Consider the following 27731-nt stretch of genomic DNA (forward strand, 5'->3'; position numbering starts at 1 on the left):
CTGTGGGTCATTAAAATTGGCAGGGAAACCTTAATAAATATTCAAAATGGCGTCTCCTCGTTTATTGACAAATGGAATAAATAAAGGGAGTTTTGCAAAATATGAAACAAGAACCTGGAAAAGTGGATTATAGAAGCTCAGTCTCTATTACTTGGCGAGTGGAATGTCATTCACAAAGAGCACTTATTGTTGAGGAGTTTTAGGGATTTGACCAGGGGCGTTACCAAGGGGTGGAGCGAGGGGCATGCCTCGCCCACCCAACGAAAACTGTACGTAGTGGTGAGGGCAATCTGCAAAAATGAAAAATAAATAGGAATAAAGAACTCCAAGAAAAAGAGAGAAAAAAGAAGGAATCAAGAAAGCAAGAAAAATAGTTAACATCTGGAAGAAAAGGATACAAAAGAATAACAGAGAAAAATAAAAGGAAAATTAGGTAGGAAAAAGAGAGGAAAACCTTGCAAAAAAACAAGAAAAAGGAAAAATCTGAGAAAAAAGGACCACAAAAATAAGTAATAAAACCTAAAGGGAAGAAAGAAAATAAGAGAAAGTGAGAAAAAAAAAAGGACAAAAACCATTTGGAAAAAATAAAAAAGAGAAAAAAACAGTTCCGGGATTAAAAAAACAAAAGACGTAAAAAGAAAATAAAGATGGAAAAATGGAGAACAAAATTTTAAAAAAGCGGGAGAAAAAAACAACAAGATGAAAAAAAGAAGAAAAAAAGGAAGAGGAGGAAAAAGGAAATCAAAATTTAAGAAAAAAAGCAGGAGAAAAGTTCTAGGGGTTCCCTTTGTTCAAGATTGATAAAAATGTAATATTCTCCACAAAATAAACGAATGAGAAAAAAAACCAATATATTACTCTACTTAAGTATAATGACATTTATTTTTTCATTTTGCTGTGAACTTTAAACTCATTTTCTCTTAAAAACACTGATTTTCAGTGCAACAACGTCTAAACTACAAAACTCAAGAATAAACTATATTTTGAATTTAAAAAAAATCGTGAATCACATCCTTGAAAATCACTCCAAACAGTTCTTTGAAAAATAAATATTATTGCACCCCACCCCCCTGCATTTGATACGCCCCCTGAGACTCATGTCCGGCTACGGCCCTGAATCTTACTCTTAGTGTAGATTTTAAAACGTAAACTCGTGAAAACCTGATGAAGCTTTTTCAATAAAAAACACAAAATGGTTGACACTAATACCACACGTAAGAATAAACAAATACAACTGTGAAAAATACACCTAGTTGACGTATTTCTACGTATTTATTATGACGTAACACCGCTCATCATCGTCAAAATGAAAAAAAATGAAAAAAATGAGTAAACTACATCAAGCACAAAACCAAGTAATAGAAAACAAAATACATATTCACAAAGGAGAAGCTTATTATCTCTCACTTCTTTACAGAAACAAAACAAATACAAGTATATATACATACTGTATATATACACCGACATACAATCCCACGTATACTTTCATATGGATATATATCCACATACATATATTTAAATATACACTGTGTAAAGATATACCTTCTGCTGGATTATATATATACATTTTATATTGCTGCTATTAAATGAACTATATTGTTACGATTCACTCTTCATTTCCATTGCATTATTATGATTAGCACCGCGTTGTCATTATATTATTGGTAATCATTTTGAATGGGCATTTAACCTGTTTTTCTCTTCAACGTCTTTATTTCATGTTTTACCCAGGAGTGTCGTGTCCAATCTCTTTGTATACATTGTTTCACAACGCTGATATCAATGACAGTAAAGACTATTCTATTCTATTCTATTCTATTCTATTCTGTTCAAATCTATTCTATTCAATTTGATTCATTTCTATTCAATTACGTTCAATTCTATTTTATTCCATTCTATTCTATTCTTTTTGATTCTATTCTATTCTATTCTATTCTATTCTATTCCATTCTATTCTATTCTATTCTATTCTAATATACTTTTTTGTATTATATTTTATTCTATTCTTTTCTGTTCTATTCTGTTATATTCTGTTCAATTTTATTCTATTCGATTTTATTCTATTCTTTTCTATTATTTTCTGTTCTATTCTATTCTATTCTATTCTATTCTATTTTGTTGTATGCTATGCTATTCTATTCAATACTATTCAATTATATTAATTTGATTTCTATTATTTTCTATTCTGTTCTATTCTATTCTTTTCTAGTCTACTCTATTCTACTCTATTCAATTTTGTTGTATTCAATGCGATTCTATTCTATTCAATTCTATTCAATTCTATTCAATTCTATTCAATTATATTCAATTCAATTCTATTATTTTCTATTATTTTCTATTCTGTTCTGTTCTGTTCTGTTCTGTCCTGTCCTGTCATGTCCCGTCCTGTCCTGTCCTGTCCTGTCCTGTTCTATTCTATTCTATTCTATTCTCATTTGTTGTATTCTATGCTATTCTATTCTATTCTATTCACTTCTATTCAATTATATTCTTTTATTTTCTATTATTTCCTATTCTATTCTGTTCTGTTCTATTCTATTCTATTCTCTTTTGTTGTATTCTATGCTATTCTATTCTATTCAATTCTATTCAATTATTTTCTACTATTTTCTATTCTGTTCAGTCCTGTCCTGTCCTGTCCTGTCCTATTCTATTCTATTCTATCCTATTCTATTCTATTCTATTCTATTCTATTCTATTCTATTCTATTCTATTATGTTCTATTATTTTATATTATTTTCTATTCTGTTCTGTCCTGTTCTATTCTATTCTATTCTATTCTATTCTATTCTATTCACATAATCCAATGACAGGTATGGGTTGCTAGCTATTTGGGAGGATGACTTTTTGAATTGGTGGTGACATTTTATTCTTCCGTGTGGAGACATCTGTATTATTTTTCCATCTTCTCCAAACACCCACTCCCCAAATCAATAAAAAACAAGAATTCGTTTTGAATCATTGATCTGAATCAATACGATTCAAAGTTTTTGCAGTATTATTTGTATTTCATTCATTAAAATGGGGGGAAAATAAGAATCCTGTGTCCGCATCGAAATGTAGTTTATTGTTCTGCGATTAAAAAAGATTATTTTGGGTTCAAACTTCAAAAAACTGTACCAGGAAAATGATTTCGTTCTGATATATTATTTTTACGACATAACTACGGAAAAAAACCCTAAATATTTAAAAATATTAAAAATATAAAAACATTTATATTCTTTTGAATTGCCTTATGTAAAATTGTACTACAGTTTGTTGCCTCGACGTAATTTGTGTCATTTTAGCGTTTTGAAGCTCATAGTATAGATAACTATTCGTTGATGATGGTGTTTGAGTAGAAATGGATAGTCTTTATTGTCATTGAACCTGGTGTTTGCAACGAGATTAGACATGGCACTCCAGGGTAAACACGTGATAAAGACCGAAGAGGAAAACTAAAAAAATAAAATAATACAGAAGAAAAAGATAAAAAGAAGAAACTGAGTTAAACTGATAATGGAAAAAAATATTATTATAATCGTTGATGACTGCAAAGACCTACCCTGATATATATATATATATATATATATATATATATATTTTTTTTTTTTTAAATGCAAGAAATGATTTAAAATGGCTGCCTTGGCTATTAATAATTAGGAATATCATTGTTTTTACGAGCAGCTACGGGAAATGCAAAAAATGCTTTCGTTGTGTGTGTGCGTGTGTGTTTGTTTGCAGAGAATGACGTCAAATCTCAAAAACTGGGGGGCTCCAGCCAAAATTCCGAAAAAAAATTGCTTCTATTTCCCTTGAACGACAGCTTTTCCATTCTAGCGGAAAAAAAACAGGCCCATAGTCTGAGAAATCTCTACATTTTTAATTAATTATTTGGATTTAAATCGCCTTCATTGTCATCAACGTTGTGAAACGGTGCATGCAACGAGATTAGACACGGCACTCCAGGGCTATACGTAATAAAAGCTTTTAAAGCGAATACTAAAGTAAAATACGTTCAGGATAAATAGAGAATACTAATTACAAAGAATTGTTTACGTGATAATAATGGAATAAAGAAAGAGAGAATGGGAGAAAGAAAGAAGGAAAGGGAAGGAGAGAAAGGAAGAGGGAAGAAAGAAAGAAAGATAATATTAAGGAAGATATAAAATAAAAGAAAGAATCAAAGAAAAGATAGAATTAAATAAATAACAAAAGAAGAATAACAATTACAAAGGTTATTATAATGCAATGAAAGCATTATAGAAATAAATATACAAAAGATGGAAAGATAGAAAGAGAAAGAAAAAGAATGAGAGAAAGAAAGGAAAATAGAAAGATAGAAAGAGGAAAAACGATTGAAAGAATGAGAGAAAGAAAGGAAGAAAGTTAGAAAGGAAGAAACAAAGAAAGAAAAGACAGAATTAAAGAAAATATCGAATAAAAGGAAGAATTCAAGAAAAGATAGAATTAAATAAATAACTAACGAAACTACAGAATTGGGGAAAAGATCAAATCAAAGATAGAGTTAAAGAAAAATAAAATTAGAAAAATAATTGAAGAAAAGGTAGAATTAGAGAAAAGATACAATTAAAGATAGAATTAAAGTAAAGTAAGAATCAAAGAAAGATTTAAAGATTGATAAAAATTAAAGAAATAATTCAAGAAAAGATAGAATTAAAGAACACGTGCGGCTTATAATCAATCACTAAAATAATATAGATAAATAGACAAAAGGCTGGGATTCACTTGTATCATTAAAAGACGAACATTATTTCATTATAGTAAAGTATACAGATTATACATTTTTTATGCATTTTTATATACCGGAAATATATCACAAAATTATATACATGTATTTGTTCCCTTCACTTTTCTAAAATGGCGCACGAATTAAGGAGAAAACCCCTCGATGCTTTCACGCAACTTATCGCGTGCAAGGCTTTTGTCCACTCATCCACATGCACACGCAATTCCACGCGCGTGCACAGGCTAGACTGGCACCCGCACGTCACTGAATTCAGCGTGAATTCAATCCACAACCGTCTCGCGTGGAAACCGACCGCATCGATGTGTGCACGCAAGCGCACGCGCACACGCGCTCAAAAGGCGTGCAGGCCCACTTGGTTGCAAATCTCACCTTGAAACGTTCCACGTTTGCCTCCAAAACTGCGAAATAACGCGAGAAAAACGCCCAATTCGCGATTGGGGATGGACCGATCGATCCATCAATGAATCGATCATCGAATCATGGAAAATCCTTTCGATCATTCGAAGGGAGAAGACGTGCAAACATGGCGGCGTGCGAAAATGGGAGAACAAGGCACCCAGTAATTACAGCCGCAATTAGAAACTCATTTGCATATATGCTAATGAGAGAGGAAAACACATGGCGCTTCTTAGCCAGAGGAAATGATCTTCTTCATTTCTCCTCTCCTTTTTTTTGAAAAGCTGAAATCGGAGATGATTTATTCTACTACAGAAATATGACAGAAATGCTCTACTACAAAAATACTAGTTAAAGAAATACTGGGAAAGCAATTCTACAAAAATACTAGTAATATTTAAAAAATATACTATGGAAACCCTACAGAAAATAACACTACAGTAATACAGAAGTACAAAACTACTACTCCCAAAATATGACAAAAATGCTCTACTACAAAAATACTATTAGAGAAATATTAAAAAATATATACAATGAAAATACCACCAAATACTACTTCAATTTTTTTAATCCTACTACCAAAAACCTTATGAAAATACCACTACAGTAATACTGAGGTTCAAAACTACTACTCCCAAAATATGACAGAAATGCTCTACTACAAAAATACTATTGCAGAAATATATAAAAAAAAATATACAATGGAAATACTACACAAATACTACTTCATTTTTTTTACCCTACTACCAAAACCTTATGAAAATACCACTACAGTAATACTGAGGTTCAAAACTACTACTCCCAAAATATGACAGAAATGCTCTACTACAAAAATACTATTGCAGAAATATATAAAAAAAATATACAATGGAAATACTACACAAATACTACTTCATTTTTTTTACCCTACTACCAAAACCTTATGAAAATACCACTACAGTAATACTGAAGTACAAAACTACTACTACAGAAATATGACAGAAATGCTCTACTACAAAAATACTAGTTACATAAATATTATGAAGAAATTCTACAAAAATACTAATACAGTAATATTTTTAAAAATATACTATGGAAATACTACAGAAATACTACTGCATAAACACTACAAAATAATATTACAAAAACCTTGTGAAAATAACACTACAGTAATACAGAAGTACAAAACTACTACTCCCAAAATATGACAAAAATGCTCTACTACAAAAATACTATTAGAGAAATATTAAAAAATATATACAATGGAAATACTACCAAATACTACTTCAATTTTTTTAATCCTACTACCAAAAACCTTATGAAAATACCACTACAGTAATACTGAAGTACAAAACTACTACTCCCAAAATATGACAGAAATGCTCTACTACAGAAATACTATTACAGAAATATTTAAAAAAAGATATACAATGGAAATACTACACAAATACTACAATTTTTTTTAATCCTACTACCAAAACCTTATGAAAATACCACTACAATAATACTGAGGTACAAAACTACTACTCCCAAAATATGACCGAAATGCTCTACTACAAAAATACTATTACAGAAATGTTAAAAAAATATACAATGGAAATACTAAACAAATACTACTTCGATTTTTTTTTAATCCTACTACCAAAACCTTATGAAAATACCACTACAGTAATACTGAAGTACAAAACTACTACAGTACTACAGAAATATGACAGAAATGCTCTACTACAAAATACTACTACAGAAATATTATGACAGAAATTCTACAAAAATACTGATACAGTACTATTTAAAAAATATATTATGGAAATACTACTGCAAAAATACTTCAAAAATCCTACTACCAAAACCTTATGAAAATACCTCTACAGTAATACTGAAGTACAAAACTACTACAGTACAATAATAATAATAATAATAATTTCCTTGTATTGTCATTCTGTGTAACAATGTACATAGAACGAAATGTCGATTGCACCTGACCCGTTGTAGCGAGCCGATGCAGCCGCAGCCAACAGAGGGCGCCGCCGACCACTTTTTAAGTCTTAGGAATGACTCGGCCGGGGCGCGAACCACCGACCTCCCAGAAATAAGACAGAAATGCTCTACTACAAAAATACTACTACAGAAATATTATGACAGAAATTCTACAAAAATACTAATACAGTAATATTTAAAAAAAAATACTACGGAAATACTACTGCAAAAATACTTCAAAAATCCTACTACCAAAACCTTGTGAAAATACCACTACAGTAATACTGAAGTAAAAAACTACACTACAGAAATGTGACAGAAATGCTCTACTACAAAATACTACTACAGAAATATTATGACAGAAATTCTACATAAATACTGATACAGTAATATTTAAAAAATATACTATGGAAATACTACTGCAAAAATACTTCAAAAATCCTACTACCAAAACCTTATGAAAATACCTCTACAGTAATACTGAAGTACAAAACTACTACAGTACAACAGAAATAAGACAGAAATGCTCTACTACAAAATACTACTACAGAAATATTATGACAGAAATTCTACAAAAATACTGATACAGTAATATTAAAAAAAAAATACTATGGAAATACTACTGCAAAAATACTTCAAAAATCCTACTACCAAAACCTTATGAAAATACCACTACAGTAATATTGAAGTACAAAACTACTACCACAGAAATATGGCAAAAATGCTCTACTACAAAAATACTATTACATTGACTTGAAAAGCGCTATATAAATGAAGACCATTTACCATTAATTAATTCGCTTAAATTAAAAGAATAAATAAGACCTATCCAAAAACACGACAATAAACAATGAATAATTTGTTTTTTAATTAAATGATTTCAATATTAATGCTTTGTTTTAAATGTAAAATACTGGAATATAATTTGAAGGATTTTATGGCCTTCGAGCTTTTTCTGGGCATGCGCATTAGTGGAAGAAAAAACGGATTCATTTCATTGAGAATTTTAATTTCCCGATTTTATTTTAGAACAAAAATGGTGTGCAAAACACCGTTTATTATTATTATCATGACTTGGACCTGTCTTTAAGCACGAAATTGTAAAAATTCCCGCCCTATTTACTATGTTTTTTTTTAAATCTTTTATTACACCGTAAAATAACTATTACATGTTTACCCTTGAGTGCCATGTATAATCTCGTTGCACAGTCTCGTTGTGTATCTATTCTCCTAAAATGATTGCTAATATTAATGCCTTCTAGACATTATCCTATAGATAAGAGCTTTGTTTTTAATATTTGCCCTAATAAGGCAATCGATATAATTTAAATATTAACATAAATAGTTTTCCTTATTTACTCTGACCGTCTTTTATCATATTTTTCTATTTAAAGTGTTTAATACACGTTTAACTTGGAATGACATGTACAAAGAATCGATAAAGAAAGAAAGAGAGAAAGAGAGAGAGAAAGAAGGAGAGAATGAGGGAAAAAGGATAAAGATAAAAGGAAGATAGAAAGAAAGAAAAAATGAGAAAAAATAAAATAAACAGAAAAGGAGGGAGAGAAAGCAAGAAAGAAAGAAAGAAAGAAAGAAAGAAAGAAAGAAAGAAAGAAAGAAAGAAAGAAATAAAGAAAATGAGAAAGAGAGAAAAAAGAAAAAATATAGAAAGAAAGAATGAGAAAAGATAAAATTAAGAGAAATGGAGAGAGAGAGAGAGAGAAAGAAAGAAAGAAAGAAAGAAAGAAAGAAAGAAAGAAAGAAAATAGGAACAAGAGAAAGAGAGAAAAAAGAAAAAAGAAAGACAAATAGATAGAAGGAAAAGATAGAAAGAAGGAATGAGAAAAGATAAAATAAAGAGAAATTGAGAGAGAGAAGGAAAGAAAGAAAAAAGAAAGAAAGAAAGAAAGAAAGAAAGAAAGAAAGAGAGAAAGAAAGAAAATGAGAATGAGATAAAGAGAGAAAAAAGAAAAAAGAAAGACAGAAGGAAAAGATAAAATAAAGAGAAATGTAGAGGGAGAAAGAAAGAAAGAAAAAGTTAAAATTAAGGAAAATATCAAATAAAAGAAAGAATTAAAGAACATTTAGAATAAAATAAATAAATTATCGTATTTTCAAATTTAAAGAGTTTATTACACGTTTAACTTGGAGTGACATGTATAATCTCATTTCATCACGTTTATATCAATGACAATAAAAAGTCTATTCTATTCTCATCTATTGCTCGGTTATATCATTGTCTTTAAGACACTATGTTCTAAATATTTGGACAAATGAGAGCTTTCATATAATTTCAATAATAACAAAAAAACATCACTTTTATTTTAAGGCAAGTTCTGATTTATGTTGTTCAAAAGTCAATCTTCTCATCTCATTTGCATATTTTCCCAGACGCCATCGGGCTCAGGTGCCGGGATCACGTGACTAAAACCAGGAAGTGGCGCTAATTTAATGAGTCATAAGCCGGAAATGGTGCCCGCTTGGATGCAAAGTAGGTCATGCACACAACAGCGCAAGATAAAGAGCGAATACGTTCATAAAAATGACTTTTTGACGGACAGTAATCGCCGCTAATTCTTTTATTTGATAACTTTCACCAAGCAGTGGAATTAAATCGAATACACATCGAAGGAGGCTTCGGTGTAGCATTTCCTCAAATATGGCGGCATATTAGCCGAAATGGCATGTTTGAATGACAAATACATTCTCAGAATGCGTTAAAAGTGTACAATTAAGAAACATATATGCGCTTTTGAACGATAACACGATATACACTAACGAAATAGAACCGTAAAAAGGAAAACCTTTTTCGCTTTTGAAATATCTCCTCCCCACGATAAGGAACAGAAGAAGGAAAGAAAGAAACTGAAGGAAGGAAGGAACAGAAGAATTAAAGAAAGAGCAAAAATAAAGAGAAATGGAGAGAAAAAGAATGGGAGAAAGATAAAAAGAAAGACAATGAGAAAAATAAAAGAGAGAAATAAAGAAAGAGAAAAAATAAAAGAGAAATGGAGAGGGGAAGAAAGAAAGAAACAAAGAAAGATGATTAGACAGAGAAAGAGGAAGAAAGAAATGTAGAAAGAAACAAAGAAACTGAAGGAAGGAACAGAAGAAAGAAAGAAAGAAACTGAAGTAAGGAACAGATGAAAGAAAGATAAAAAAAAGAAATATAGATATAAAGAAAGAGAAAAAAATAAAAGAGAAATGGAGAGGGAAAGAAATAAACAAAGAGAGTTAAAGAGAGCCTTAGACAAAGAAAGGGGAAGATAGAAAGAAATGTAGAAAGAAAGAAACTGAAGGAATGAACAGAAGAAAGAAACTGGAGGAATGAACAGAAGAAAGAAAGAAACTGAAGGAAGGAACAGAAGAAATAAAGAAAGAAACTGAAGTAAGGAACAAAAGAAAGAAAGAAAAAGAGAAATGGAGAGAAAATTAAAGAGAGAGAAAGAGGGAAAGAAAGAGAGACAGAAAGGTAAATAGAAATACTAATAAAGAGAATAAATAAAAGAGAGAAAGAAAGAAAAGAGGGAAAGAAAGATAGATAGATATAAAGAAAGAAAAAAATAAAAGAGCATTGGAGAGGGAAAGAAACAAAGAGAGAGCGCGTTAGACAGAGAAAGGGGAGGAGAGAAAGAAATGTAGAAAGAAAGAAAGGAATGAAGGAAGACTGTTAGAAAGAAAGGAAGGAAGAAAGTTAGAAAGGAAGATAGAAAGAAAGAAAGATGAATAAAGGAAGAATGAGAGAAAGAAAGGAAGAACTAAAAATAAAAGAAAGAATTGAGGAAAAGATAGAATTAAATAAATAACTAAAGAAAATATAGAATTTGACAAAAGCTAAAATCAAAGATAGAATTAAAGTAAAGAAATAATTAAAGAAAAGATCGAATTAAATATAGAATTAAAGAAAATATAGAATCAAAGAAATAATTAGAGAAAAGATGGAATGAAGAAAAAGAATTAAAGAAAAAATGAAAGAAAAGATCAAATTAAAGAAATTATTTTTAAAAAGTGTTTCAAGAAAATATCAAATCAAAGAAAAAAATTGAAAGCAAAGAAAGAACGCTTAAACTCAATCGAATTGTCTTTACGGATGCAACGAGATTAGACACGGCACTCCGGGGTAACGCGTCATGACTTTAAAAAAAACAAGACTACCAAAATAAAAGACATGAAAACTATAATCGGCCCAAGTTCTAGAGAAAAGAAAGAAAGAACATTCATCGGAGAGAAAGAATATTTACGGAAAAGAGGAAAAGAATTAAACGAAAAGAAAAGAGAAAGGAGGTGAGTAGAAATATGTTGACTTTTCCAATAAAACACAACAAAGCGCGCACTTTGGTTGCCATCTATAGGACAATAAGGGGTACTGCACGAGTCTTTCTATTTTTAATTGTTTGCTGTACTCTAGCGTCTGATTTTAAGAATTGCAGCTTTAACTTGGAAACGTTTTATTTTGTTCGCCCTTACACAATATAGAGTGATCCAAGGGCGTAGTTTTGTTATGGACGGAGGGGCCGTGGCCCCACCAATGTCAAGCGATTATTGTTTTGTCCCCATCAAAATGAGTTGAAAAATGCTATGGTCCCGAGCCTTCATTTGGGCCCTACGCAAAAATAGATTTGTGGGGCCCCTGTGTTTGGGATCGAGGGGCATGGGGTTTAAATATGTGGCTGGGGGGCCGATCTTGGACACAGATCCAATTTATTTCAAAATAAATAAGTCGGATCAAATTGGTTTTTGATACAATCACAATTTGAAAAAAACGAAATAAAGTTTCTGAAGTATTATAACCTTATCTTCTCTGTTCCTTTATCTTCTTGGCGTTTTACCTCACTGTGAATGTGTGAAACTGGAGTGTCATGCCCAATTTCGTTGTCACAATATGTTAATCCATTTTGTAACAATGACAATAAAGGTATGTCCTATTCTATTACTGTAGTTGTATTTTTTATAGTATTTTATGTGATTAGTATTTCTGGAGTCGGATTTGTGTTGAAGTTTTGTATTTCTTTTGTTTTGTAGTATTTTTGTAGTGTTAATACAGTAGGTTTGTTTTGTATTTCAATAGTAGTATTTTCTTAGAATTTCTGCATAGTTTTTGTTGTTTTTTTGAAACAGAATTGTTGTCGTACAGTATAGCTGTAGTATTTTTTGTAGTATTTTTGTCGAATTACAGTAGTTTTATGATTTTAGTACTTTGTAATATCACAGCTGTATTTCTTTCTTGTATATCCTATGTATTTTGTAGTATTTCCATCTGTTGTATACCTGATGTATATCTGTAGTATTTTCTGTAGTAGAGTGTTACTGTAGTTTTATTTTTGTACTATTTTTGTCTTATTACAGTAGTTTTATGATTTCAATACTTTGTAGTATCACTGCAGTATTTTTTCTGGTATTTCTTATGTATTTTGTAGTATTATTTTTCTAGTTTTTCTTATGTATTATGTTGTATTTTGATCCATTGTATACCTGTTGTATATTTGTAGTATTTTTTTGTAGTACAGTGTTACTGTAGTTTTATTTTTGTAGTATTTTTGTCTTATTACAGCAATTTTAGTACTTCGTAGTATCACTGCTGTATTTCTTTTCCGGTATTTTTTATGTATTTTGTAGTATTCTTTTTCTAGTATTTCTTATGTATTTTGTAGTATTTCCATCTTCTGTATACCTGTTTTGTATCTGTTGTATTTTTTTGTAGTACAGTGTTACTGTAGTTTTATTTTTGTAGTATTTTTGTAGTATTTATTATTTCTTTTTTGTTGAACTGTACTATTGTCTGTATTTTGAGCACCTAATTTGATATTTAGTTTTGAAGGATTACTGTAGTTGTTTTTTTTTTCTTTTAGTATTTCTGAAGTCGCATTTGTGAATTATGCAGTACTTTTTTTGTAGTACTGTATATCCATAGTAGTATTTTCTTAGTATTTCTGCATTATTTTTGTTGTCTTTCGATGACTGAGTTGTTGTTGTATAGCTGTAGTATTTTCTGTAATTTTCTTTGTCATATTACTGTAGTTTTCTGATTTTAGAACTTTGTAGTGTCACTGCAGTATTATTCTTCTGGTATTTCTTATATATATATTTTTTATAACTGATGTATTTTTGTTGTTGTACAGTTTTACTGTAGTTTTATTTTTGTAGTACTTTTGTTGTATTACAATAGTTTTATGATTTTAGTACTTTGTAGTATCACAGCAGTATTATTTTGTATTATATCTGTAGTATCTTCTATGTCGTTTTTGTAGAATGGATTATTATGTATGTATGTATATATATATATATATATATATATATATATATATATATATATATATATATATATATATATATATACACTGCATATCATTGTTTGACAGTCCTTTTTGCATTAGCTTCTCTCAACATTGTCTCATGTGCCACCTAAAATGACCCAACAAGTAAAATCACCCAAATCTTTACCGTAAATTCCGGACTATAGAGCGCACCTGATTATAAGCCGCACCCACCACATTTTAAGAGGAAAACCGATGTTGTACACACACACAAGCCGCACCTGTATATAAGCCGCATGCGCCCACATTTAATCATGTAACACAAACACAAAATTAACCCAAACCCGACTTCGAGTCCCGCGATTGAAAAGAAATGTCCTTCATTAAAGTCCACAGTCTGAAAATCACAGCCGGCAAAATGAACGGAAAATGATACCGGTACTTGAGGTTTGATGCAGACCTGCAGAGTCCGGGTCCCGTTGAAAGTAATCCAAGGAAAAAAGTGTATATTTCCAAAGGTAAGGGTGGGAAAAATATATCAGATGAACACATTTACTCATGCAACTCCTTTTTCTTTATCGACTTTTTACCCCCTCTTCTTTCCTTGTCTGTCCCTCACCTTTAGCGGTCCCCACTTAAACTCGGCACCCCGCGTTTGTTCCGCCCCTCATTTTTCGTTCACCCCTGCAAATCATATCAGAATAAGTGTCTAAAATATATACAAATAAATACATTACAAAAATATACAGTTGCAAATACATATTATACATGGGTTACACATATTTACAAAGAAAGACGGTACACCGAGAGAGTTTTCAAAGCTTTAATAATAATAATATAGCTTTGACAGGGCAGTTAATGGTAGCAACACTCGAGCGCCGCTGAAAGTTAGGGAAAAAAGTAGCGGCTTATAGTCCGGAATTTACGGTAATTACAACACTTATGTCTTCATCCGTACCTGCAGGGGCCAGTACAACCGTGAACAAAAGTTCCCAACTTCTTGTCAGGTGAGAGGAACTTCCTGTTAGACAGCCATATATAGACTTCAAACCCAACGTGTACTTGAGAGACAATGCAAGCAAAACTTTGTCTGGAAAAGCTTGAAGAATCTAAAAGCAAAATCCTCAGATGGTCGGTCAAACGCAACTGGTAGGAGATTTTTAAGATACTCGCCTTGTGGATGAATGAAGAAATGAAAAGTTTTTACAGTGGAACCTCGGTTTTCGAACGCCTCTCAGTTCGAACAAATCAATGTCCGACCCGAATTTTCGAGAAATTCTTGCTTAGCTGTTCGGTCCAAAAAATCGGAGTTCGAACGCCGGTAATGCGTGAGTGCGTACGCTAGGGTGCGATGCTGAGCGGCGTACGAGTGTTTTAGCCCCTTATTATGCCTCCGAAGAAAGTCAGTGCAAGCAGCAAAGTTGCTACAGGTGAAAAAAGAAAAGTAGTGCGTACAACTATTGCATTTTTAGAAAGAAACAATTGCCAAATATGAAGGAGGTGTGCGAATGTCCGTTCTTGCTAGGGAATACAGCATGGCTAAATCTACAATCAGGACGATACTAAAGAATAAGGAGGCTGTGAAATCGAGTGATGTGGCTAAAGGAGTGAGTGCTATAAGCAAGCAATGGCGGTCCACCTGCGCCTTCTGCTGACCACCACAAAGGTAAGAAATCCTATTCATAATTCTTTTCTTTATCCTTTTTTTATTTTTACACGTTCATTTTAGCGTAATCTTTCGTACGAAAGATTATGTTAACGCGAACGTACGATTAGCCTGGGTTAGCTTTTTGATTCAAGGTGAACATTCGGGGTGTTGGAACTGAGCCCAAAATTCAGGGTGTTGGAAGGGAGCCCCCTTTCCAATGAACCACTCAACACTTGTTGTGGAGACCCGGGTGCTAAATGACTTGTAAACGACCTGATTTTTTTATTTTTACACGTCCATGTTAGCGTAATCTTTCGTACGGAAGATTACCATAACGCGAACGTACGATTAGCCTGGGTTAGCTTTATGTTTACGTTAAACATTCAAGGTAAACATTCAGGGTGTTGGAACGGATTAAAACGATTTACATTATTTTTAATGGGAAAAATGATTTCGGTCATCGAACAAATCGGTTTTCAAACAGGGTTCGGGAACGGGAGAGAAAGCTTACCACGTGTTGTGAGTCATCATTTTATTCATATTTAGTTAATTTTGTCTTTTATTAGCATATTTGGTATTGGAGTAATCCAAAAGTCATTGAAAGTAATCAAGTTAAAGTAACCCTACCCAACCCTGACCAAATGTGTCCCCTGTCACAGTGCATAACAGAAACAGGAGGGACACTGATAGGAGGGACATTTTTGTCACGACCAGAACGAAATCATGACTCAATTGCGTAACATTTACCACATGTTTTATTGAAAGAAAGAGGAAGGGCTACCCCCTATGATCCGGTCTTCGCTGGACTCGGGAAGCAAGTCGCTCTCGCACTCGGACTGTGATCCGAACACGGAAGTGGATCTTCTGTAGCGAGCGATGCCGGAGTCAGGGACGGAAAACTGGTCGGTAGCCAGGACTGGGAGAGCAAGACGTGGTGGGGGTCGGAAACGAGTTGTAAGCTAGAACGGGAGAGTAGACATAGTTGGGAACAAAACGGTCGTAAGCGGGGGAAAAACGGGAGCAAAAACAGGACAGGCGGGAGTCAGGGTCGAAAAAGGCTTGCCTAGTATACAGGGAGATTCGCAGACAGACTGACAAAAGGAGAGTGACGGGACTGGGTTTAAATAGCAGGGGAGCCAATCTGTCAGAGAGCTGCAGCTGGTGCCACACAGGCGGGGCCAATTGGGCGCCATGGCAACCGTGACCGAAATGATGAAAAACCATGAATCTATTCGACTTTTCTCACTTATTTTTGTAACAGAAATCAATCAAACCTGACTGGGGACATAGCATTTTAGTGTACTTGTACTACAATCACAGTAATCTATTCCAAATGTATCCTGCATACATATCAGTGTGTTTTATGGTAAAGAGCAGTTAAGCATACAAGGAAATCCTTAAAAAATAAATATAAGCTCCGTTTTACACAGAATATACCATTTGATGTGACTGGGACTCAAATGGCACCAAATAACAGGAATGAACCATTTCAGACCACACACTATGCTAAATAATAAGTCCAGGTACATTTGCCAACAGCGTGAAACTGCAAATAAGCAAGTGTACGTCTTGCCTTTCCCTCTTCCCTTTTTGTGATGTGGCCCATTGTGATGGTTTCACTTTCGTCCTAATTGATGAGCACAGGCAAGAGAAGAGAGGAGAGGGGGCGTTTGTTGGCGCCGGTTGCCATGGAGCCTGCCTGTATTGCTAGGCAACCGCGGGGATGCGGTGGAGGCAGAACGCGAGGAAAACTGCAGGGCGCATGCACTTACGTTTATACAAGCCAGAGGTAGGTAAAATCGAGCTAATTGCTCACACGCTGGCTAAAATTCTATCCATGCTAAGGTAATTGCTCCTCAGTGATGAGGGGAAACCAAAACCCAGACTTGCACGATTGGACTAACTGTAATCAATATCCAACAGACGATTTCGATCAGGGATCTCTGAAAACACCTAAGTAGGCCGCAGAAGAATTCTGAAAATGGGTTGTTGTGTGATTTCTAACTGGTATGAGAAATTACTGACATCATCGGTGACCTAAACACGGGATAAAATCAATTTTAACTATTGAAGATTGAAGGGTGTTATAGATTTGACTATAAAGGATTTTATACGATTAAATACAAGTTACATGTATCGAGTGCAATGAAGATTTTCACCGGGTAGGCTGAAGTTCAATGACAGGTCACGCCGATCCGAATGCGGAATGTTTTGGCTGGGGAATTTTGATAACAGGACTCTGACGGGGGGACGGCAGGCGATGTTTGGAGAACAAGGCCCTGATGACGTAGAAACGCTCTGCTGTTTTGAGTTTCTCCAGACATCGAGACGAGGGGGCTTTCCTGGCACGCCCATGTGAGGAGCCGGCACACCAGCTTGCAGGAAAAAATGTGGGCAGAAAAAGAAAAGCACAAGATACCGTCAGCCTGTAAGAAGACCCTTCAGCGCACGGTGAGAGCTGCAGAAGAGCTCATCGGTGCCTCGCTCCCATCCCTTCAGAACCAGAACAGATGGTAGACCCAAACGCGTAACGTTTCACACAAAGCTTTATTGTAGAATCGAGGAAGTCAGGTACGGGGAAACAAATGACAGTGCTCCGGTGCTAATTGGGCAGGAGGAGCAAGGAGCTCACGGGATGGAAGCGTGGTCGGAATGCGGGAACGAGTAGAGTTGCCGGGACGGGAGACCGGAGCGTGGCCAATGTGCCAAAACGGGTCAAGTAGCCGGAGACGATCGGGAAGTCAGGGACAGAGGAGCAGGATACAGGTGAGGACGGGACAGACGGGAGCCAGAGTCAAAATAGTGCTTGCCTTGCGTATGCGGAGGTTTGCTGACGGACTGACAAGGAGCGAATGGAGTTTAAATAGGAGGGGAACCAATCAGGCAACAAGCAGCAGCCGGCGCCAAACAAGCAATGAGTAATCATGACACAGAATAGCTCTTTTGAGTTAATAATTTAATTCAAAAACAGAAAAAAACGCCTGAAAAATGGTAGCCCTTTGCAATAACTAGTAACAAAAAATTGTTCTTGGCTTTAAAGAAGTCGGTGACCCCTATTTTTGAGTTTGATCAAGTATTTCATTTTCAGGCTATATGAATAACTTCCCACTATTCCAGTAAAATGTCATTGCATTATTGTTACAATGCACTACTGTTTTTCATTCATGGACATTACACTGTTATTATTCCTTGTTTACGTTGTAAATATGTTTGGGATTTTATCCTTTTACCCAGATAGTCTTTTACCTTTTTTTCAAAATCTTTTAAAAGTCTTTGTTACATGCCCGGGAGTGCCATGTCGAATCTCGTTAAATAAAATGTTTCACTATGAAAAATAAATACTATTCAATTCAATTAAGGAATTGTGCACAATTAGCATGTGACGTCATTTTTAATAATACAAGGAGGCATAGTGACGTCCAATGAGGCTAATTTTCCAACAGAGGGCGCTAAATTACAAACGGTCGTGAAACAACCCCCAAGCTACGTCAACTCATAAACCACTTTTTACATTTTGTCGAATAAATAAGACTATTGGAGCAGTTTGTCGATAAAACTGCACGTGTGAGATTTTAAATCATGATGATTTTGATTTGAAAATAAATTGAAGCTTCACATTTGGATACAAATATATATTTTTAACAGCATAACTAAACGATGACGCCACTCAATCATGTAACCTGCAACTCATCTCATTATCTGCACCGCTTTTCCTCAGTAGGGTCGCGGGGGTGCTGGAGCCCATCCCAGCAATCAGTGGGCAGGGAACACCCTGAACTGGTTGCCAGCCAATCGCAGGGCACACAGGGACAGACAACTCGCTCGCTCATTCACACCTAGGGACAATCTGGACCGGCCAATCCACCTGAAATACCCAGAAGAAACCTCACACAAGCACGGGGAGAACATACAAACTCCGCACAGGAATTCCGGTAGCTGGATTTGAACCCACACAGGAGGTTCCCAAGACCTTAGAACTGTGCCTGCACACGCGCCGACCACTGCGCCGCCGTGCTGCCCGACCCGCAACTCTTATATGCATAAATAACCAACCATGTCCGAAAAGGAATAGGAAAAAGCATCTGCTTATTTAATCCTACTCACAAACTTCCTTAATAATTCTATTTTACAGCTAAATCTCTCGTGCATTTACATGTAACAAACACCTCAAGCTCCCGCTTGTCTGCCCCAACTACGAGAAGTGCAGGACATGCCTGTTTTGTGTTCTTAAGATGTATGTGATAGTATCTCCAGTTATTTTAGTTTTTTTTGGGGGGGGGTTTCACCATCATCACCCACATATGTATTCACCCCAGTGTTTAAAAACATAGATCCAGGTTGTGCCGCTTAATATGATGGTCACAGTATTATAATAACAAGGTTTAACAATAGACATATGGTTGATAGCGGTAATCATAATAACAACAAAAATAATAGTCATGATACTCGTTATAATAATAGAAGCAAGCTTAATTATTAGCTTTACCCGTTTATTATATAAGGCTTCTGCTCACACATTATTGGATACCAATAACACTACTACTAATAATAATAACAACAGTCACATAAAAGTTATAACAATAATCTTCATAATAGTTATAATACCAGATAATTGTAGTGTACCCATCTAGTTACTCTATAATCACTAAATATCATTCAGTCACCAATAATGTGTCACGAGGTGGAAGGGGTGACCGGACCAGAACGGAGGCAGGAGGCAGGAAGCAGACATGGGGACTTGAGACTTAGTGACTTGGACTCGAGTCGACTCGAGTCGCTGTTTTTATGACTTGTGACTTGACTTGGACTTGGCAATCTAAGACTCGGGACTTGACTTGACTTGAGCCACGATGACTTGAATGACTTGCGTGTTCATATATATATATATATTTCATTATTTAAATAATGTTGACAATTACAGTACGGGATGCGGGCTGAGAAACGCTCTCATGTCACGCCCACTCTGCCCATGCGCCACACACCTCCACGGCAACCACCTGAAGTCAGCATGTCTGCTCCGAGGGTAGTAACTTTTGGCTTCAAAAACTTCTGTGAAGAAGGTAAACGGCGAACAGCGCAGTGCAAATTTTGCAACGGGAAAATTTCGGACAGCCAGACCACCACCTCAAATTTCATCCGACATTTGAAGAGCCATTCTGCCCAGTAAGTGTTTGTCAGTGTTAATATCTGTTTGTCAATGTGTTAATATCTGGTGAGTTGGATGTTGGCTAATGTCTGTGAATATTGTCATTCACCCAGGTCATTTTATCCATACAGTTTAGTTGTAGGCAACTGGACTTCTAATTTGAGCTTGAGGAACTTCCATGAGGAACATCTACAGCTCAATCTCTAAAAAGTCCAGTTGCTTACTCTTTGGTTGTTAGCTAAGAGTGAGCGGCAGGGCGATTTAGCCGCTGCACAGGGGGGTTTCAGTTTATCATTGTGACATTCTTATGCAGAGACGAGAGGTTATCGTAACCTGCGTCAATGATGCTTCATTCATTTACTTTTATAAACATTGCAGTATGTTTGAGTAAAACGAATGCATTTGTGCTCATAGTGCCTCGTCTATCCTACAACGGGTAACGCAAAAGACAAGCCAGGCATATTGAGCTAGGAGCTACGGATAAACGGGCTGTCTAATTGAGAAAATAGGGTAGGCTAAGCGGTGAAGTTGAGAAGGACACGTGCACTGTACATGATCAAAAATCAGGGATGTGATTTGACCAAAGTGAAATTATCTGAAAATTAGGCGGGGGTCTGGGGGCCGCGGGCACCCAGCTAGGTCCAGGGCAGTGCCCTGGTGGGGGGAGAAGTGGGGCGAAGCCCCCCGGAGGTCATGGGTTTTCCGTGTTTTTAAGTACTTTCAATGCACTCAGATGACAAAGAAATAGACAAAACAACAGCATACATTTTCAATGTATTTTGAACTATCCCATATAAAATTACAGTTTAAGTCAACTCAAAATCAGTCACATTAAAAAACATTGGACTGCCTTTGCTATTAAAAACTATCACTGAGAATATCATCATATCTAACTCATGTGATTACTAAGTTAACACATAAATCATGTTGAAGAGTTCAAATTTCATGAACAAATAATTGTATCATGACCAAATGAAAAGTAACTCATATTAGAACATACCATAAATGTCTTTGTTATAGAAGAAGATGTTATCTATAAATGAAAGTACTGTAGTGGGTTGTACATAATTCACCCACGGAACCATTGTTTAGTTAGCGAGTTCCTAGGGGGACTCTTAATTCGGCCGGTTCTAGCCACTCTCGTGTTTGTTTTGTTATCGCCAGTTTAAATGTCATTAAAGCAGCTTTCGTTGGCACCTTTGTTTGACACTCCGCTTACGACTCCCGTCTCTGCTCGCTACATTGGATCACGTCGGGGTCACCAACATTTGTAGATAATTCCTTCTCTAACCAGTCCGATCGAAACTTGTTTTTTTACGATCTTAGCAATTTCTTTAACTCGCGGAGCATCTTTGCGTTCGATCTCGGACATCTTTCTTTAAACACTCGGCAAAAACGTGTGAGAAATGAACAATGGCATACTCCTACGCCTTTATAAGGAGCGCGTTTATTGGTCAACACGGAGACTTCAACCAATCGCAAGTACGTTTCATTTCAGTTACGGAAACACTAAAATGGAACGCTGTCGAGACGAAATCGTTTTTTTTACCATTTAAAAGAATCGGAAATTTTAAAATTTTATTTTTGGAGCGAAAGCGGAATTCCGCGAATTAGCGGAAAAATCACATCCCTGAAAAATGTGTCTTTGCCTTAATGTTATAGTCTCAATCTGCATATAATTTGGAAGTGTTGGCAAAAGGGCACCTTCCACGATTGGGGAGAGTGTGGGGTTGGCGGCAGCTGCAGGGGGATCCGCTCTTTTTCACAGGCATGCTGATCGTACATAGTCAAGTCAAAGTCAGTTTTATTTGCCAGTTCCTTCAAATGTACTTGACATAAAACGGAATCGAAATTACGTTCCACACTGTCCTATGCGTAGACATTGACAACAATAAAGTGCAATAAAAGTGCAACAATAAAGCCTGGCTATCGCGACTATTAATAAACTGTGATAAACGTGTGATAAACTCATCACACGAGTTTAGTCTGGCCAACCATCCGAGAGGCTGCGTTGATCAAATGCCTCTGTGTACTACTGGACTATGCTACAACCAATCAGACTACAACGTCATCACGCTAAAACCGCCTCAATCGTGCAGGCTAGATCAAAAGTTATGCCAGTAGTCTCCAAATCAAATAGTGACAATAATGTTAATCCAATCTTATAATTAAGACCACTAAGTCGACAATTATGGAAGTTTTTTTTGTAGTTTTTTTTTAGTAACTTTTTAGTATAAAAATAAATATTAGCTCATTATTTTCTTTAAAAATTTTGATTTCATGGTTGGAAATGTTAAATAAATTGTTTTATTTATTAACTATCACATGGTTAAGATATACCAGCTTTATGAGCATAAAAAAGTAAAAAAATGTGGTAAAAGCTTCAGTTACAGTTGATTTGATATTAAGTAATATCATCCAGAAGATAGATAAAAAAAAATACAGAAAGTTTCAAACAACTGTTTTTTTAACCATATGTCATGATTTCATGTCTGCCCAACCATACAGGACATCTCATTCTTGTTTTTGCATCTGCTTCACAGATATGCAGAGTATGAAAGGACAAGAAACGCCTGCACTGATACTACACAGCCTGCAATATCACAGTTCATCCAGTCTCGTCCTCTGGAAGCATATTCAGCAAATCATCCCAAACAGAAGTCCATAACCAATGCTATTGTTACAGATCTTGTGATTGGATGTAGCATGCCCCTTTCAATGACGGAAAATAAACATTTCAGGCACTTCATGTCTGTGGTCGACTCCAAATACCAGCCTATCTGCCGCAGAACAATAACTTCAACAATAGAATCACTTGTTGCAGACATGCAAGAAAAGATCAAAGTGATTCTTGCTGGTGTAGACCATGTGTCGGTTACCATAGACATTTGGTCAGATAGGAGGATGCGCGGCTTTTTGGGAGTCACTGGCCATGTCTTAACAACCTCAGAAGGAGTCATGCTGAAGTCATACCTGCTGGCATGCAGCAGATTCAAGGGATCTCACACAGGAGAGCGCATTGCTGAAGCCTTTGATTCCCTGTGTGAGGATTATGGCATTCGGAAAAAACTCGACTTCATAATCTGTGATAATGCTGCGAATATGAAGCGAGCATTTTCAGTCTGTTTTCCGAAGGATCAAGATGACGAAGTAACCGATGATGACAATCTGGATGATGAAGAATTGTGGGAAGACCTCTCCAGAGGTGACTGGGAGACTGTGGACCGCACAATCAACAGAGGAAGCCCTAAACGTCAGCAATGCTTTGCGCATACTCTGCAGTTAGCTGTTGGTGATGGTCTCAAGGATGCACGGATCATGAACAGTTCCTTTGCAAAATGCTCCAAGCTTAGCTCTCTCTTGCATACATCCAGCACCTTTAAAGATGCGTTTGAGGAGAAGTTTGATCAGCGAGGGATACCCGCTGCTGTAAACACACGGTGGAATTCAACTTTCCGACAAGTCAAGGCAGTGCTCTCATTCAGTCACCAGGACTTGTGCAGTGTTGTTCAGAACACGGGACACAGTGAGCTGGTCTTCTCAATTAGGGAGTGGAACTTGATGAAGGAACTTTGTGATGTGCTACAGCCATTTGCAGAGGCCACTGATCTTACTCAGGGAGAGAAGATTGTGACGATTAGCTCTGTCCTCCCCTGTGTATTGTCTCTTAACCACCACTTGGAAAGACTCAAGCCGCAAGTGCGCTTCCTGGGAAGCATGATCCATAGCCTGCAATTCTCTTTGAAGAAACGGTTCCGGGGAATCTTCGTTAATGTGAAGATGTTGTCAGCTGCATCAGGGGAAGAGCTGCCATTTGCAGACCCAGTCTACATCAGGTCAGCTGTCCTGGACCCGGCTTTCTCCATGATGTGGCTTCAGCATGATGTGCTTGTCACCGATGATGTCAAGAATAACATTGTTGACATGGTAAAAGGTCAGTGGATTTTTTTTTTTTAACGTGATGTACACTTAGGCGTGTCACCATTATCAAATTATGGAAATGTAATTCAAAACAGTTATATGAGTATTATAATCCATTTTAGAGATGATTTTGCAAGCGTATCAAACTGTGGATGTTCAATTTTGAATAATGCTCATGAGATCTTACGCTTGCCCTTTTTTTTCTTTGTTTTAATTAGATCTGATTCTACGTGAGGTGCAACCTCACACAACATCCCAGAGTCCTGAATTCCTAGAGGAGGAAAGCGAAAGCCAGCAAGAAGACAGCACTGGCCTATTCTCAGGCTACAAAAAACGCCGCAAGCAGGACCCAACCACCAACCCAGAGACACAACTAAATAACTATTTTTCTCTTTGTTGTGGGCAGCCTTGTCTGTCCTTCTGGGACGCAAACAGGGCTGTCCTCCCTGCCCTTTTTCCTGTTGCAATGAAAGCTTTGTCAGTGCCAGCCTCAAGTTCCCCAGTGGAAAGAGTCTTCAGCCATGGTGGAATCATTATGAGACCCCATCGAGCTCGGCTTGCAGATAAGACCCTGTCTAATCTTCTATTTTGCAAATGCAATACCTTGTAAAAAGGGAATGACTGATGGATATACAGTGACTGAGTGAGTGAGTTAATTTGTGTCATTGTGAGTGAGTGAGTGAGTGAGTGAGTGAGTGAGTGAGTGAGTGAGTGAGTGAGTGAGTGAGTGAGTGAGTGAGTGAGTGAGTGAGTGAGTGAGAGTGTGTGAGTGTGTGTGAGTGTGTGAGTGAGAGAGAGAGGAGAAATGTAACAAAGTTTAATAATAATAAGCTATTTGTTTTAGCTGTTATTTGTTTCCTCATAAAAAGGGATTGACTTATGGATATACTGTTTGAGTGAGTGACAGAAAGCGTGTGAGAGAGAAATCTGCAAAGAAAAGAGCAAGAGAAATGTGACAGTTTAATCCTCTGTAAGTTAGTATTTGTTTTAGCTGTTATTGTTACTTTGTAAAAGTAAAAAAAAAGTAAAAGTTTGGGTTTCGATCTACAGATCACTTTTTCTGTCAATAAATACCAAATACTGACGATATCACTGTTTGTTTGAGTCTATGATGTATTTTACTGAACATGAGTATTTAGGATACAAATATTTTATTACAGGTTAGGCACATTAGCCAAGGATGATTACTTGATTTCTTATATATTGCCTTTCACTTTATTAAGATCAGATTCTGAAGCTAAAATTACAACAGTACGCCAAAGGTGACTTGACTTGGACTTGACTTGACCTATTACAGGACTTGACTTGACTTGACTTGACACAGCCTGTGACTTGACTTGACTTGACTTGCCCAAGAAAAAAATACTTGGGACTTACTTGAGACTTGCACATGTGTGACTTGGTCCCATGTCTGGCAGGAAGTGAGAACTCAATTGCGTACGATCAAAGCTTTTATTTACCAAAATAAAAGTTGTCCAAAAACTCCGGGACAAAACAGAACAAAAACATTCTTAAACTCAGAATGGTCAAGTACAGGTTTCCTCCGACTTAAACTAAACAGGACAAGGCATAACAGAACAGAAAAGGTATAATGAGCCAACACCCGCAATACCCCCAACCCAACCTTAAATAGCAGCCACGCAATTAGCTGATCTGCTTCAGCTGGTGCTCAGGGGGCGGGGCAGACCGGTCGCCACGGCGACCATGACATAATGACCATGATAATAGTAATAACAGCTATGATAATAGCAATCCTGTCAGGACCAAAACAGAGACAGGACCCACTTGCGTTGCGTTTCTCACAAGTTTTATTGGAAGAAAGAGAAAGGGTTGCGCCCACGATGCGGTGTTCGCTGGACGTGGGAAGCAGGTCGCTCTGATACTCAAATGGTGCTCCGAACGCTGAAGTGGATCTTCCATGGCGAGCGATGGCGGTGTCGGGGACGGGAAAATGGGTCGGTAGCCGGGACAGGAGAGCAAAACGTGGTCGGGGTCGGAAGCGAGTCGTAAGCCAGAAAAGGAGAGAAGACATAGTCGGGGACAAAAAGAGGTCGGAAGCCGGGACGGGAGAGCAGACGTGGTCGGGATCAAAAACGGGTCGAAGCCGGGGACAGATGGGAGCAAAAACGGGACAGGTGGGAGTCAGGGTCGAAAAAGGCTTGCCTAGTATATACTGAGGTTGGCAGCAGGACTGACAACAGGAGACTTACAGGACAGGGTTCAAATAGTGAGGTGGTTTTGAGTAGTTCAGTCACAGTAGCAAAAATAAAAAAAACTAACAAACAAAAAATAACAGAAAACAAGAGCAACTTTGTTTTGGGTTTTCAAGGCGACTGAAAATGGTTCGTCAGAGGGTCTGCTTACTTATGCAAACACCTATTTCCTGGTATTTTACTTCAACGATTGCAAGGATTATGTTTTTTTTCAATGTAATCAGATTGGTCTGATTTTTTCTCTATCAAAATCCAAAGAGGATACGTAAACATTTTATTCCATTTATGTCTTTCTTTTCACAGATATTTTATTGTATTAAAGGGACAGTGTGTATTATTTCACCACTAGATGTCACCGAAGGGTGTCGTGCAACCAAACAAAAAAATGTTGAAACACACAAGGGAGAAAACTACAATGGTGCGTTTTGATCACTTTCCCTTTTTTTCTACCCAACTTTTTTGAGGTTTTCGAGTACACGTAGCAGCAAGATGGCGGACCACTATATCAGCTCCCTTTAGGTGAGGCTTATGGTATGCAAAATAAATGCTTATATCTCAACATAAGGGTATTTGAAAAGCTCATGTATTTTTGTGTCATGATGACTGATTAATTTCACCTGCGCCTGCCGCTGCTGGCTTCCTGATTGGTTCCCCGTCCGACTCAAGGTCCGTCCTTTCACTCGCCTGTTGTCAGTCCGTCAGCAAACCTCTGTTTTTACAAGGCAAGGATTTTGACTCCCATCCATCCCGCTTTTTCACCCGTTTTCCATTCGTCCGTTCCTGATTTTCCCGTTTGTCTCCGGCCAGACCCATTTTTTGACCACGTTTTGATCCCCCGTCCCGGCCATCGACTCGTTTTTTGACCCCGACCACATTTTGCTCTCCAGTCCCGGCTATCGACCTGTTTTTTAGTCTAGTCGTTCCGATTCTGTGAGCGGCTTTCCTCCCGCGTCCAGCGAGCACCGGATCACGGGCGCTATCTTTCCTCTATACCTCAATAAACTTGTGGTTCACGTTACGCATCTGGGTCCTAATTCCGTTCTGGTTGTGACATTTTGCTAGTTATATAAATCAATATTGTCTTTTTAACGCTAAATAACACACAGTGTCCCTTTAATGTTGTTTTGATATACTCCCGGTGGCATTTCCGTGACCCCTTCACTGACCCGCGTTCGTTCCCATCTGCAGGAATAAGCGTCCGGCTGACTGCGACGACGGAAATCTATGGAAGTAATCGTCTTATGCAAAGCACAAAACAAGCGAGGTGTAATCCTCCTTTCGACCTCTTTGGTGATACAATTACTACGAAAGTCTTGCAACAAATACATGTAGGGCAGGGGGTGTCAAACTTAAAAAAAAGGGACAAAATGAGAGAAAGAGGAGGAGAGAAAAGTAGAGGGTGGGACAAAGAAAGAGAGAAAGGGACAAAGAAAGAGAGGAAAGGGAG

The 27731-nt window shown here is 36.5% G+C and overlaps 1 protein-coding gene across 6 annotated transcripts; it reads left to right on the top strand.

The window, feature by feature from the left end:
* Positions 1–9543: 9543 nt before the first annotated feature.
* Positions 9544–27628, top strand: LOC148373041 (uncharacterized). 6 transcript variants are annotated; one of them, XM_088328142.1, is made up of 5 exons: positions 9544–9593; positions 14882–15022; positions 16649–16793; positions 17316–17455; positions 27473–27628. In XM_088328142.1, the coding sequence occupies exons 2-5, from the start codon at positions 14984–14986 to the stop codon at positions 27476–27478; spliced, it is 330 nt and encodes a 109-aa protein (XP_088184268.1). In that variant the 5' UTR covers positions 9544–9593; positions 14882–14983; the 3' UTR covers positions 27479–27628. The 6 variants fall into 6 exon arrangements, 5 of the variants coding, with proteins under 5 accessions (XP_088184268.1, XP_088184269.1, XP_088184265.1 ...); XM_088328143.1 differs by having other exon boundaries at positions 17325–17455; XM_088328139.1 differs by lacking the exon at positions 27473–27628 and having other exon boundaries at positions 17316–18294.
* The last annotated feature ends 103 nt before the right edge of the window (positions 27629–27731 follow it).

The sequence above is a fragment of the Urocampus carinirostris genome, chromosome 2, assembly GCF_059441175.1.
Source record: "Urocampus carinirostris isolate Australia breed hairy pipefish chromosome 2, RoL_Ucar_1.0, whole genome shotgun sequence".
Lineage (NCBI taxonomy): Eukaryota > Metazoa > Chordata > Actinopteri > Syngnathiformes > Syngnathidae > Urocampus > Urocampus carinirostris.